General features: G+C 42.9%; 1 protein-coding gene across 1 annotated transcript in view; it reads right to left on the reverse strand.

The window, feature by feature from the left end:
* The window catches only part of Fgd4 (FYVE, RhoGEF and PH domain containing 4), a 134,737-nt gene extending 125,356 nt beyond the window's left edge, over positions 1 to 9,381 (reverse strand). The window contains exon 1 of the mRNA XM_032899826.1: positions 9,000 to 9,381. Within this exon, the coding sequence (XP_032755717.1) occupies positions 9,000 to 9,150 (151 nt within the window). The 5' untranslated portion in view covers positions 9,151 to 9,381. The remainder of the gene's footprint in view (positions 1 to 8,999) is intronic.
* Between the last annotated feature and the right edge of the window lie 6,310 nt (positions 9,382 to 15,691).

Consider the following 15,691-nt stretch of genomic DNA (forward strand, 5'->3'; position numbering starts at 1 on the left):
AGCATTACTCACTTGGGTGAGTTACTCAGGCCCATATAACAAGTGACTGGGAAAGCTGTTAGTTTGAGAGGAGCCTGGAATGGGAGAGGGTTCTTCAGCAGGTCTAGGCTGCTACACAGGCTGCTCTACCATTGGACGATACAATCTAGTGGAAATGATGGTACTTGAAGTGTCAGTGGTAGATAGGGATATTGTTCGGAGACATTGGCAGACCTCATAATAAATAACAAATCAAAGAAAATACATTTGAAATTTTGAAATATGGCTCTCCCACCATGTGAAGAAAATTATTTTCCATTTGTGAACAGCTCTTGGTCTGCTATTGGGTTTTGGTGAAAGCTGAATGTTTAATAATGAGCCACCCAGTTACTATGTGATCTAAGCTGTCCCTCATAAGCTGGATGTTATTTGACCTACCAAGTCAGAAGTATAGCATATACAGCAGCAACCCATTATCAAATGGGAGTAGGATATACTAAATCAGGTCTGAGCAAGTCCTGAAGACACAAACAAGTTACATAAAGAAGTTGCCCAAATGCCTATCATGTTTACTCCCATTACAATGTTGTCTGTGGTCAAGAATATATCTGTAGCCACATGAGGTGTGCTCTAAGATTGGGTGATTGGGGAAGAAAAGACTAGGGCTTGGTTTACTGATGGTTCTACACATTATACAGGCACCACCCAGAAGTAGAGAAGTAGACAGCTATAGCATTACAACCCTTTTCTGGAAGAACCATGAAAGACACTGGCAAAGTAAAATCTTCACTGTAGGTAGAACTTCAGGCAGTACACATGGCTATACATTTTATTTGGAAGGAAAAATGGCCAGATGTGAAACTGTGTACTGATGCATAGGCTGTAGCCCATGGACTGATTGGATGGTCAAGGACTTGGAAAGAGCATGATTGAAGAACTGGTGAGAGAGATATCTATAGAAGATGTATAAAGATAGATCTCTCCTAATGGGTAAAAGATGCAAGGTTACTTTTGACCCATGTAAATGCTCATCAAAAGATGGCTTTAGCTGAGGAGAAGTCCACATCCTATGGACAGTCAGAGTCTTTCTCCAGCTATATCTTATCATTGCTCAGTGGAACCATGTACAAAGTGGCCATGCTGACAGGAAAGCATGGGCTTGACCTCGTGGACTTCCATTCATCAAAGCTGCCCAGGTTACACCTACTGCTGAGTACCAGGTCTTACAATAGCAGAGACCAACGCTGAGATTCTGTACGGTATCATTCCCCAGGGTTACCAACCAGTGAGTTGATGGCCGGTTGAATACACTGGACCAATTTCTTTGTGGGCAGGACAATGCTTTTCCCTTACTGGAGTAGATACTTACACTGGTTATAGATTTGCTTTTCCTGCATATAATGCTTCTCCCAAAATTATCATCTATGGACTTAGAGACTGACTGCCTTAGCCACTGTCATGGTATTCCACACAGCATTGATTCTGACCAAGAAACATAGCCAAACAAGTGTGACAGAGTTCCCATGCTCATGGAATCCATTGATCTTATGATGGTCCTTAAGATCCTGAAGCATCCATCCTCATAGAATGGTGAAATGGCCCTTCAAAGACACAGTTACAACACTAATTAGGTGAGATTCACCTGGAGGGCTAGAGCAAGGTTCTCTAGAAGTATGTTTTGAACCTGTGTCCAATATACAGGTATGGTTTCTCCCATAGCCAGGACTCAAATGTCTAGGAATCAAGGTGTGGAAAAGGGAATAGTTTCACTCACTATCAATCCCTTAATGACCCACTAGAAAAAATTTTGCTTCCTGTTCCCTCAGCAAGTTCTGCAGACCTGGAAGTTTTGGTGATTTAAATAAGAATGGCTCCCCATAGACTCATAGATTTGAATACTTAGTCAATAGAGAGTGGCATTACTTGTGAAGGATTAGGAGTTGTGTCGTTGTTGGAGGAAGTAAGCCAGTGGGGGTGGGCTTTCAGACTCCAAAAGCCCAAGTTAGTCTTAGTGGCTCTCACTTCCTGCCGGCAAATCCAGACATAGAACTCTCAGCTACTTTTCCAACACCATGTTCTTCTGCATCCTGCCATGTTCTCCGCCATAACGATAATAGAATGAACTCTGAAACTGTAAGCAAGCCTCAATTAAATAATTTCCCTTATGAGGGTTGTTGTGGTCAAGGTGTCCCTTCACAGCCATGGAACAGTGACTAAGACAGAATGCCTTCAAAGCTAGGTGGGTTTAGCAACAATACAAAGGACGATGTTATCTAATAGGGGACACTGGAGAGGGCCACCTCCTTGGGGAGATGTAAGAGAGGGAATAGAGAAAAAGGAGGAAAGAGAGTAAAATAACGATAAAAAAAGTCTGACAAGCCCATAAGCAATCATACCACTAACCATTCTCCTAAAGAAAAGCTATACTACACATAATTCTATACATTTAGTTGAATGAACTGTTTTTCATCAGAACTAAAAATACCCCCTCTAAAAGTCAGAGGCCACCTTACAAGCAGTAGACGTGAGAAACCCTTTTCTGAGTTCTTGTTTAAGGCTACTCAAGAGACTCCCAAAACATAGAGCCTATGGCTGTTGCCTTCAGGGGTAGAAGGTGAGGTCTCACTGTTACAGACACCACGCACACCAATGAACCATAACTGACCTAAATGTCTCCTCCCTGAGGAGCACCTTTCATGGCAGCAGAAGTCACCATGCAAGCTTCCAAAGGACGGAGGTTCTACCCAGGCAGGAGGTAACCAAGAGTCCTATCCAGGCAGGACCCCTATGAACCACAACAGCGGAACGACAATGCCAAGGGCACAGTCTTCATCCAGGTAAAGAGGCAACTCCCAGCTGGGACCTAAGCATTCCTTAGCTGTGTAACCAGGAGCAGCATTTATGTAACGCAGAGTCAAATTTGTTCAAACCCCGTTTGTATATACCAATAAAGCAAAAATAAAAGCGGAAAATTTCAATACAGGCATTCATAAACACTAGGCTTGTAAAAACTTGTTTCCAAAGATCCATGTTAGAGTACTATAGTCATCTGAGTTCTTTCCTCTAAGGACAGCCTTCATTAAATACTTTACTTGGCACTTACTACTCTTCAGAGGCTTTGAAAAGCCCACGCCTGGAAAAGAGACTGGACTGTCAGTTTTCCAAGTCCCTGCTCTGCCTTGAAGAGGGTCTGTTCTCTGTGTGATTGTTGCATGTGTGTCTCTCCTCACGCCCAGTACACACCTTCCTTTAACTCTGCTTCAGATTCCTCTGCTGCTACCTGTTATGTTATCGATATTTCCTGCCTTTAGATTCGTTAACTGGCAGAGAAAAGGAACCTGATCAAGACCCCTAGACTACATCATTTCAAGACTCTTAGACTGCCTGCAGTAAAACAAAAAGCACATTATGTATTACAAATCTAGCGTGACACAGTGTAGAGGAAAGAGGGCATATTGAGGAAGGACTGGACTGCGGTAAGACCAGAATTGAGCTGGGCAGACATCAGATCTTATCACTCCATATCTAGGGTCACAGCTCATATGTTTCACCCCTTCAGCTTTCTTGATTACGACATATATTCAGTGGGCTGGTTCCACTTTACATCTACAGTTCTCCTTGGCAGAAGAGTATGGCTCTGGCATTTCTAACATTTTTGGGGACCACCAAAACCTTTACCTTTCACAACCTCATTCAATGGCCTACACTGCTTTACAGGAACTACACAGTCATACACTGTCTGGCTTCAGCAGCTCTCTAAAACTGTGGAGGAAAAAAACCTATAAGGCCCCTTTCTCCTGCATCTTTCATGCCTTCAAAGCCAGTTACACATCAACAATCCTGCCAAATTTGACTGCAAACCTGGGAGGGCCCCCCACACTCTTTGACTCCATTAGCAGCAGTTTTGTATGTTAAAGCAATTGCTTGCTAGAAGTGGGCCACCCTTTAGGCTTTCTCCTTTCACAAGTTGTAAGCTTAGCAAGGATGGAATCTTACCCTGAAGGTACCCTGCCCAATGCTCCAGTACAGAGGAGGAAATAGCCACTTAGTGCCATTGTGAAGAGACACAGTGACCAAGGCAGCTCTTATAAAAGACAGCCTTTAATTGGGCCTGGCTTACAGGTTCAGAGGTTCAGTCCTTTATCATCAATGGAGCATGGCAGTGTCCAGAAAGGCATGGATGGCACTGGAGGAGCTGAGGAGCTACATCTTACTCAGAAGGCAGCTAGGAGAAGACTGACTGACTCCTCAGGCAGCTAGGAAGAGGGTCGGTCACATAGTGACACACTTCCTCCAACAAGACCACACCTTCTAATGGTGCCATGCCCCGGGAGAAGCATATTCAAACCACCACAGGCATTAATCTCCTAAACACACTCTTTTTTTCTCCTCCAAACTGTACATTCTGTATTTCTTTTAGTCCCATTTGCTCTTCTTTGTAGAGCTGCAGAAGAGTTCTATAAAACTGCGTAAGCATTGTATAGGCTCAACGTTATTTACACTGTCTTAGAATTTTCTCCACCAAAAAACCTGCCCCTTTAAAATTTAGCCTTGTGTAAATCCTTAGGACAAGGGCAAAAAACAGATACACATATGGCCTCTATACCAGTTGCCAACAGAAACCTTGCTCACTCTAAAACTTCTTCCACCTCTGGAATTAGTCTGGACCGTGAGTCCTAAATCCAGTAGAAAGCCTTTCTAGGAAGAAAACAAGATGGAGAGACAGCTGAGAGATGTAGAATATATATTTAAAATAAACTCTCCAGAATGCAATGCGTCTTCTTCCCACCTCACATGAGTGTTTTCAAGGCCCTCAATGGGACAGCCGTTTTAGAGGTAAGGCCCTAAACGCTACAACTCTTGTCAGTCAATCAACTTTGTAGACTCTTAACCAAGGGTAGATCTCCACACAAGAGACATTCCACCACCCTGCAAATTCCAATTTTCAACAGAATGTTGTCATCACTGCAGGTAGTTCATGAGATAATGGGGTAGTGAAAGAAATAAGCTAATGAGAGTGAGGAGAAACAACACTGAGTAGGAAAGAGGTCCTCAATCACAAGACTTTCAAATATTCCACTCTGGAAGAGGGAAAAGAAAGGCCCAGAAAAAGGCTGGATAAAGCCCAAAATAAGGTGTTAAAAGTGTAAGTAAATACATCAATAATAACAATATAAATAGGATAAAAATCTCAGCTGTTAACAAAGACATTTCAATCTGACACTGTGCATATTCCTTAGAATGTATAAATCAAATTATCTTGGGCTGTCTTTAACTCCTTAATAATAAGCATCCACTGCCCACCTCTGTGTGTAACATGGCAATGTCTGTGACATCAGGTGTGGAATACTTCAAGCATGTGCTAACAGCTCCTACCAACCCACAAGCCAAGAATGTCACCAGATAGCATTTAGAGCTTTAGGGAAGATTTCACCTGATGTTCCTGTTGGGGATTAGAATCCACGGAAAGAGGCTGTTCTGAAAAGACTAATTTTCACCGTGAAGAAATCAATCTTGAGAGAGGACGAGTAACCAAATGGCTTCTTGAGCTGGCATGAGACAGAATCTTACTCTTCAAACCAGACTGACCTGGAGCTAATAATCCACTTTGTGGGCTTTGAACGTATGATAACTTCCTGCCTCAGCCTCCATATGCTAGAATTGCAGATATAAGCAACCATACGTGGCTGTCTTCTAAATCTTAGAACGTTAATTGAGAGGCTGAAGAGATGGCTCAGCAGTTAAGAGCACTGGCTGCCCTTCCAGAGCACTGGAGGTTAATTCTAGCACCCACAGGGTGGTTCACAATAGTCCACGACTCCAGCACATGGTCATCTAATGCCTTCCTGCCTCCTTGGTCACCAGGCATGGACATGGTGCATAGATCAACATGCAGGCAAAACACAGATACACATAAAATAATAAAATTCTTTTAAAAATTAAACAGTGAGGGGTTGGGGATTTGGCTCAGTGGTAGAGCGCTTGCCTAGCAACCGCAAGGCCCTGGGTTCGGTCCCCAGCTCCGAAAAAAAGAAAAAAAAAATTAAACAGTGGGTCCACCGTCGTCAAAATACTCCTTCCAAGACAAAGGTCTACCTAGAGCCTCTCACTCTTCATTCTGAATGCCTCTCAAACACTTGCTTAGGATTCATGAAGACACCGCCTAAGGAAGTGGTAAGCATATCCTCAAGTTAGACACCTTCAGGTTTGAATCCTGACCCCAAATCACCAACTGACTTCTCCAATCAACTTAATGAATCTCTCCGTGCATCAACTTCTTCGCCTGGAAACAAGCATCACATTTTCTTCCTAATATGATTTTTGTAAAATAAATTTACGTGCATCTATATTTATGTGTATTACAACAAATCTCTTATTTAAAGGCATCCTGTAGATAATAGCTACTATAACGTGTAGGAGGAGAATACTTATTTGTTCATTCAAGAGATACTAAAGAATTTCTTAGTGGCCGATTTGGGAAGACATGGAAATGAATAAATGGTTCCAGAGAACTGATGTGTATAACTTCCCAAACCTATTAAGTATCATCACTTCCACAGTCCCGGGAATTTCATAGGTAGTGATGAAAACTGGATTGAGGAGTGCTACATGGCTCCCAAACTTCTGTGTTAAACACTTTACTTCTCCAGGTCACTCAGATGAAGATGTAACTGTCAGGCAAATGCAAAGATACAATGTAGACTTCATCTTTATTACTTTGTTTTTTTGGTTTTTTTTTCTTTTCTTTTCTTTTTTCCGGAGCTGGGGACCGAACCCAGGGCCTTGCACTTGCTAGGCAAGCGCTCTACCACTGAGCTAAATCCCCAACCTCATCTTTATTACTTTTGACACACAATTAGAGTACTGTAAAGAGTGTTCCATAGCCACAGAATCTAGCTAAACGGTGACAACTGAGTTCTCTTTTTGTCCTCTTGGTGGCGTTGTTTTGGTTTTGTGGTTGCTGCTTGTTTGGTTTTGGGCAGTCTCAGCCTGTAGGCTATGCTGGCCTATATACTTCACAGCAACCAACTTCTTGTCTTCTCTGACCTTCTTCCTTGTTTAAGAAAAGTAACATTCCTCTGGAGGATAGTCCACTCAGATTCATCTCTACCGGGTGGCTTCCACATAAAAATTTCTCCCCTGAAGGAACTGGTGCTACCCAAGAATTTAATTTGATTTATTTTTCATGAAGTACACAGTTATTTAATATTGGATGGTTTGGTGAGATTTAATAAGGAAGCCATATTTGATTCAAAGGAAGAAACACGCTCTACACTTATCTTCTTACATTCCTTAAATCCAACAAGGTGTGGTGGTAATCAGTGTTTTAGATCCTTCTCCTCCGGTTGCTACAGATTTTATTATGTGAAGGAAACAGCTACACCTAGTCAGATACAAGTAATTATTTCTCAAGGTTGACTGACAATAACACCAGAATAGGCTGACTCATAGGAAGGAGCAATACTGATACCATGTAACAAAACTAGAAGGCTCAGCTGTAAGCTGTTTTCTTCTCTTAAAACTTTATTCCTTTACTGTATTGGGGAGCACTCATGTGTGCACAACCCACCAGAACTGAGTCTCTCCTTCCATTATGTAGGTGCCTGGGATGGAACTCAGTTCCTAGGTTTGGCAGCAAGTACCTAATTTATCTGCTGAGCCTTCTCTACTGTTCTACTATTTCTGAAATTGCTAGACTTTCTCTTTGAATTTAAAAATTAGAAAAAGGAGAAGAAGAAGAAGACCACAAGGACAGATGAAGAAAACAGGATAGCTGGGCACACTGAGTGGTAGCCTGCTTGCCCAGGTGCCCTTAATTCTATTCTCAGCAAGGGGGGAGGGGTGTGAGGGACACAAATTAAAAAAAAAAAAAAAAGCAAACCACTCTTTCTCCTACAAGCACAGCTGCTTCACAGAAATAATTTATAGACTACGCTGTGACTCCTGAATGAAGATGTTCCATACTTTGATCGCCTCTTCAAAGCATTTGAAAATAAATCAAGTGACATAACTACACTAATGCTGGAAGGCATCTAGCCAGTGTCCATGCTGAAAACTGCCGGTGACAAAATTGCGACGACAAAGCAAAACATTTTTGTCACTTAATAACATTTTATTCAGTTTGGTGACCTCCAGAATACTTTATCAGTTTCTTACTTCTGCAGGAAATGATTACAGAGGAGTCTCCGTGATCCAGTCCATGCCTCATCTCACATCCTGACTTACCTAACGTGAGCACACATTTAACAGCACATCATTCATTCATCACGATTTTCTGCCGTGTACCTTCTCAGCTTCCAGACAAGGACTCGACAACACATTGACCATGCTCAACAGTGATCATATTGAAATAATCAAAGCTGCTTGCTCAATCATTACAAAATGAAAGTAAAGAAGGGTGAGATTTCTTTTTAAGATTCAAAATATTCAAAAACGTAAACATTGTCTCTGAGTGACTTTTGCCCTCAGGAAAGTAGGCTAACTGCTTCTGAAAAGGGAGCGCCAGGGAACCAAGGTCAACTAAGCTCAGGAATTTAGTGAAACTGAAATAGCAGATGTTGAAAATAGGCTGTACAATTCCTAATAAAAACTTTTTGTAAGCACACACCTTTAGTTTTTGAAGAACAAGCTAGTCGTATTCTTGAAGCTTTGGAAGAACAAACTAACTAGGAAGAGTGTCCGGGGGTAACTAATCAGGAGTCTCCTTTCTCAACAGAAGGTGTCATCACCGCCACCAGCCCACTCCCCGGACCCCCAACGGCACACGCCCACACCCACTCCACTCCCGCCACCCCCCCGCCAGCCCCCCAAACACTCGGCACGCCCCCCCGCTCCACCCCCAGCATACAACACGTCACCGCCCGCACCCCAACACAGGGCACGCCCCGCTACTCCCAGCCCACGGCGTGCGCCCTCCAGACCCCCAACACACGACACGCCCCCCGCTACTCCCAACTCTCGGCACGCCCACCGCCGGTCCCCAACACGCCGCACACCCCGGCCCGCTCACCCACTCATACCTGCGGCCTGGCCCCTGACCGCGACAAGATCAGGGCGCTGCAAGTGCGGCGAGGGCCTGCTCCAGGGCCGGGGGATCCCGGGAGGCAGGTAGGAGCCTGACTTCCGCCGGATGGCCACCCGCCTGAAGTTATGGTCGCTCTCGCTGCTCATGGTGGCCTGCGGTCACTCCGGGAAGCCTCGCCTGCGCGCGTCCAGGCTGAGCGGCTCCTCGCGCCCGCCGCCCTGCGCAGGCCTGGCTTCCCGGGCCGCTGCGCTCCGACTCCGTCGGACCCTCGGGCGGCGGCCAGCCCAGGCCGCCTCCGCTGCCCAGCCAATCGCCAGAGCGCAGCGCGGTCCCGCCCGTGCGCCCAAGAGGCTTGGGGGGACCGACGTCGCCCATTGGCCCAGGGGGAGGCAGCGTGCACCTGTCTGGCTCACCTGAACCTCAGAAACTCACTAGCTCACCTACCGACCACGCCCTGGGATGCCGGAAGAACTGCAGGGCTGTTACCTACCACACTTGAAAGACTAAAGTCTCTCAGGCCGCGGTCATGAAAACTTTAGGTGAGGAAAAAAAAAAAAAAAAAGCTTTGAAACTGACGGAGGAGAGCTAGCCCCAGAGCTGGCATTCCAGCTGCACCGCCGGCCGGCGTGGGAAGAAGCGAATCATCTTGTAGGGAGCACCGTTCAAGAAATAAACACAGCTCTCACCTTAAAGGGAACAAGACAGTTTCTTCTGCAGCCCTTCTGAGTGGCCATGGCCCAGGAGCACAGATTTAGGTACCCCCAAATCCCATGTTCCAGCACGGAAGCAGTCTTATAGTTTCTCAGAACAAAGAAAGTCATAAATCAAGGCAAGTTTAAAGTCCATTGGTAGGTATATCAGAGAGGCGGTTACAAGCAAGGTGGAGACTTTTGTGTAGGCTTGAGATAATATCTCATGACATTTTTAGCTTTGTGGTTACTGGAAGTCATCTAAGTCAGTCAATAGATTCCACAGGTTTTGAATTTGTTAGTCACAGGTTGTTAGTTTTAAGGTAGAGGTGGGCAAGAAATGGCTGTTCCCCTGGGCTAAATAAAGCTAGCCCAAGATAAGGTGATTAGCCTCTGGGCTTACAACATTCCGACCTCTCTGCAGTACTGAAGTTCTAATCAGCCAGTCAGTCTGTGTAAACAGATTCCGTTCAGGTTTCATCCACAGAATAAATTGTAAGTGGAGCAAACATACACTGGTTTCCGGAACATCACAAAACCCAGTTTATCATGACACTGTTAAAGATAGTATAGTAACAAAGAGATTTATATGAATATGAAGCAGCTTTCAACGTACAATTCCACAGCAGAAGAGGGACATGACCCTAGAGGAACGGCAAAAGTAGCTAACTAACATGGTGATCTGGCTCAAGACAATAGCTTTTAAAGTCCCTTAATTACAAGAAAAGTTTGTCCTCTCTCTCATGGACAAGGATTTGCTCTTTCCAAATTCTCCATCTAATTGATTTAGGCTATAGAACCTTATTTAAAGAATACTTTGGGACTTCACACTGCCCCTCTTCTATGATTAGGTTCGGTTGTAGAGCAGACTACACATACTTTTCCACCTCTGAAGAGTGTGAGTTAAGTTGACACCAGCCTTTAGGGAGGAGAGAGGAGCCTGGGAACCCCGGCTCACCAGCAGCTAAGGAGCTTTAACACACTTCATACTGAAAATGGACCCAACTCATTCTTACGCTGCTGCTTTCAGGGATGTAGTGCTAATGTACTTATGCACTTTGGAGTTCTTTAAATTTCAGAGAGAGAGAGAGAGAGAGAGAGAGAGAGAGAGAGAGAGAGAGAGAGAGAGAGAGAGAGAGAATGCATGTCTGGTGGTTTGCAATGGTGGAAGCCTGTGGTCCCTGCTGTTGGGAAAGATAGAGCAGGAAGATCACTTGAATCTAGAAGGCTGAAGTCAACCTGGGCAGCATAGTAAGAACTTGAGTGTGTGTGCACATGCATGTTCCTGCGTCTGTGATCACTGCCCTATCTTGTAAGAGATCGTGCTCCTGTCCCACAGAGACAGGAAGGAAAAGGTCACATTCAAGTTCCCAGCTCAAGCAGTTTCACAGCTGTTGGAGTAACTTTGGAAACCTTTCCAAACTGCTTCAAAAAAACCCTGTGTCCATGTCCATGAAGTGTAGCCCAATAACCCACCTCTTGTCAACTCAACTTCTTCAGGTGTGCGTTCATTTCTGGGTCCATGAGCATGGGAGGTCTTTCCATCTTCAGTTTCTTTCTTCGGAGACTTGAAGGTCTTGTCATACAGATCTTTCATTTGCTTGGTTAAGGTCACACCGAGGTATTTTATATTATTTGGGACTGCTATGAAGGGTATCATTTCCCTAATTTCTTTCCAAGCCTGTTTATCCCTTGAGTAGAGAAAGGCTACTGATTTGCTTGAGTTAATTTTATACCCAGCCACTGTGCTGAAGTTGTTTATCAGGCTTAGTAGTTCTCTAGTGGAACTTTTGGGGTCACTTAAGTATACTATCCCATCATCTGAAAATAGTGATATTTTGACTTCTTCCTTTCCAATTTCTATCCCTTTGATCTCCTTTTGTTGTCTGATTGCTCTGGCTAGGACTTCGAGTACTATACTGAATAAGTAGGGAGAGAGTGGGCAGCCTTGTCTAGTTCCTGATTTTACTGCAGTTCCTTGAAGTTTCTCTCCATTTAGTTTGATGTTAGCTACTGGTTTGCTGTATATGGCTTTTACTAGATTTAGGTATGAGCCTTGAATCCCTGTTCTTTCCAGGACTTTTATCATGAAGGGGTGTTGAATTTTGTCAAATGCTTTCTCAGCATCTGATGAAATGATCATGTGGTTTCTATCTTTGACTTTGTTTATATAGTGGATTACATTGATGGATTTCCATATATTGAACCGTCCCTGCATCTCTGGGATGAAGCCTACTTGATCATGATGAATGATTGTTTTGATGTGTTCTTGGATTCAGTTTGCAAAAACTTTATTGAGTATTTTTGAATCAATATTCATAGGGGAAATTGGTCTGAAGTTCTCTTTCTTTGTTGGGTCTTTGTGTGATTTAGGTATAAGAGTAATTGTGGCTTCACAGAAGGAATTTGATGGTGCTACGTCTGTTTCTATTTTGTGGAATAGCTTGGACAGTATTAGTATGAGGTCTTCTATGAAGGTCTGATAGATTTCTGCACTAAACCCATCTGGTCCTGGGCTCTTTTTGGTTGGGAAACTTTTAATGACTGCTTCTATTTCTTTAGGAGTTGTGGGGTTGTTTAGATGATTTATCTGTTCCTGATTTAACTTTGGTACCTGGTATTTGTCTAGAAAATTGTCTATTTCCTCCAGATTTTTCAGTTTTGTTGAATATAGGCTTTTGTAGTAGGATCTGATGATTTTTTTGAATTTCCTCAGATTCTGTTTTTATGTCTCCCTTTTCATTCCTGATTTTGTTAATTTGGACAAACTCTCTGTGCCCTCTGGTTAGTCTGGTTAAGGGTTTATCTATCTTGTGGATTTTCTCAAAGAACCAGCTTTTGGTTCTGTTGATTCTTTCTATAGTTTGTTTTTGTTTCTACTTGGTTGATTTCAGCCCTGAGTTTGATTATTTCCTGCCTTCTACTCCTCTTGGGTCTGTTTGCTTCTTTTTGTTCTAGAGCTTTTAGGTTTGCTGTCAAGCTGCTGATGTATGCTCTCTCCTGTTTCTTTTTGCAGGCACTCAGAGCTATGAATTTTCCTTTTAGCACAGCTTTCATTGTGTCCCATAAGTTTGGGTACGTTGTACCTTCACTTTGTTAAATGCTAAGAAATCTTTAATTTCTTTCTTTCTTTATTCCTTGACCAAGTTATCATTAAGTAGAGCGTTGTTCAACTTCCGTGTATATGTGCGCTTTCTGTCGTTATTGTTGTTACTGAAGACCAGCCTTAATTAGTCTGTGGTGATCTGATAGGACGCATGGGATTATTTCTATCTTCCTGTACCTGTTGAGGTCTGTTTTGTGACCAATCATATGGCCAGTTTTGAAGAAGGTACCATGGGGTGCTGAGAAGAAGGTATATCCTTTTGTTTTTAGATAAAATGTTCTATAAATGTCTGTGAAATCCATTTGGTTCATAACTTCTGCTAGTTTCTCTATGTCTCTGTTTAATTTCTGTTCCCATGATCTGTCCATTGATGAAAGTAGGGTACTGACATCTCCTCCTATTATTGTGTGAGGTGCTTTGAGCTTTCGTAAGGTTTCTTTTACGGATGTAGGTGCCCTTGTATTTGGAGCATAGATATTTAGGATTGAGAGTTCATATTGGTGGATTTTTCCTTTGATGAATATGAAGTGTTCTTCCTTATCTTTTTTGATGACTTTCAGTTGGAAAGTCAATTTTATTTGATATTAGAATGGCTACTCCAGCTTGCTTCTTTGGGCCATTTGCTTGGACAGTTGTTTTCCAGCCTTTCACTCTGAGGTAGTGTCTGTCTTTGTCTCTGAGGTGTGCTTCTTGTATGCAGCAAAATGCTGTATCCTCTTCACAGATCCAGTCTTTTAGTCTATGTCTTTTTATTGTGGAACTGAGTCCGTTGATGTTGAGAGATATTAAGGGATAGTGATGGTTGCTTCCTCTTATTTTTGTATTTAGAGGTGGGATTATGTTTGCGTGTTTCTCTTCTTTTGATTTTGTTGTAAGGAGACTACTTTCTTGCTTTTTCTAGGGAGTAGTTTCCCTCCTTGTGTTGGGCTTTTCCATCTATTATCCTCTGTAAGGCTGGATTTGTAGAAAGATATTGTGTAAATTTGGTTCTGTCATGGATTATCTTGGTTTCTCCATCTATGTTAATTGAGAGTTTTGCAGGATAAAGTAGCCTGGGCTGGCATTTGTGTTCTCTTAGGGTCTGTATGGCATCTGTCCAGGATCTTCTGGCTTTCATAGTCTCTGGTGAGAAGTCTGGTGTAATTCTGTTAGATCTGCCTTTATATGTTACTTGACCTTTTTCCCTTACTCCTTTTAATATTCTTTCTTTATTTTGTGCATTTGGTGTTTTGACTATTATGTGATGGGAGGAATTTCTTTTCTGGTCCAATCTATTTGGAGTTCTGTGGACTTCTTGTATGTTTATGGGCATCTCTTTCTTTAAGTTAGGGAAGTTTTCTTCTATAATTTTTTTGAAGATATTTACTAGCTCTTTAATTTGGCAGTCTTCATTCTCTTCTATACCTATTTTCTTTAGGTTTGATCTTCTCATCGTGTCCTGGATTTCCTGGATGTTTTGGGCTAGGAGATTTTTCCATTTTCCATTAGCTTTGACAGTTGTGTTGATGTTTTCTGTGGTATCTTCTGCCCCTGAGATTCGCTCTTCTATCTCTTGTATTCTGTTGGTGATGCTTGCATCTATGACTCCTGATCTCCTCCCTAGGTTTTCTATCTCCAGGGTTGTCTCCCTTTGTACTTTCTTTATTGTTTCTATTTCCATTTTTAACTCCTGGATGGTTTTGTTCAATTCCTTCTCCTGTTTGGTTGTGTTTTCCTATAATTCTTTAAGGGATTTTTGTGTTTCCTCTTTAAAGGCTTCTACTTGTTTACTTGTGTTGTCCTGTATTTCCTTAAGGGCATTATTTATGACCTTCTTTTAAGATGGTCCTCCACCATCTTGATAAAATGTGATTTTAACTAAATCTTGCATTTCTGGTGTTTTTGAATATCCAGTATTTGCTTTGGTGGGAAATCTGGGCCCTGATGATGCTAAGTAGTCTTAGTTTGTGGTGCTTGGTTTCCTGAGCTTGCCTCTCACCATCAGGTTGTCTCTTATGTTAGCTCGTCTTGCTGTTTCTGAAGGTGGCTTGACCCTCCTGTAGGCCTATGTGTCAGCACTGCTGTAGACCTGTTTTCCTGTTTTCTTACAGCCTGTACTGGGAACAGAGTGTTCTGCTGTCAGGCATGTAGTCACTCCTGGTGGCTGGTTTTCAGCTCTCCTCAAGGGCAGGAACCGGAAGGGTCCTGCCCCTGACTGCTCATAGGTCCCTGTGTACAGGGGGCACAGATGGCACTAGGCATTTTCCTCTTGGGTTGGGGATGTGGGCAAAGGTAGTCTCCTCTGATTTCTCAGGAGTATCTGCACTTCTGAGGGTCCAACTCTCTCCCCTCCATGGGATTTGGGTGCAGGAAACTGTTTGACCGGTTCATTTCAGCTCCAGGCACAGGCCTGGATTGTGGGTTCCTGTTGACTACTCCTATGGTCCTTTGTCCAGAGGCACTATGCGGTTTCCTCTTGGGCCAGGGATGTGGGCCAAAGGTGGGCAAAAGTGGCGGTCTGTACTGTGGTCTCAGGATTGTTAGCACTTCTGGGTGTTCAGCTCTCTCTCCCATGGGATTTGGGAGCAGGGAGCTGTGGAATGGGATCAGATCCTCGGTTTTTTGCTTTTGCTTCCATAAGTATAAATTAAATTATGTATAAATTAAAATAAATATAAATATAGATATATTAAATATAATTCAAATGCAAATTTCTGTCAAATGTCACTATGTTCAATAAAAAGGTTGTGTTTTATGTTACTTCATTAGCAGTATAGCTTAATTATTTTCAAGTGAGAAGAGGCCTGGCAAGCTTTTGTTTAGGAATGAATTATCAAACAAAACATTTTCCTTAGCACATAGTTCTCTTTCTGTAGTAAATACACTTCTATGGGTTAAAAAAGGAATATTTGG

Source organism: Rattus rattus, chromosome 4, assembly GCF_011064425.1.
Source record: "Rattus rattus isolate New Zealand chromosome 4, Rrattus_CSIRO_v1, whole genome shotgun sequence".
NCBI lineage: Eukaryota > Metazoa > Chordata > Mammalia > Rodentia > Muridae > Rattus > Rattus rattus.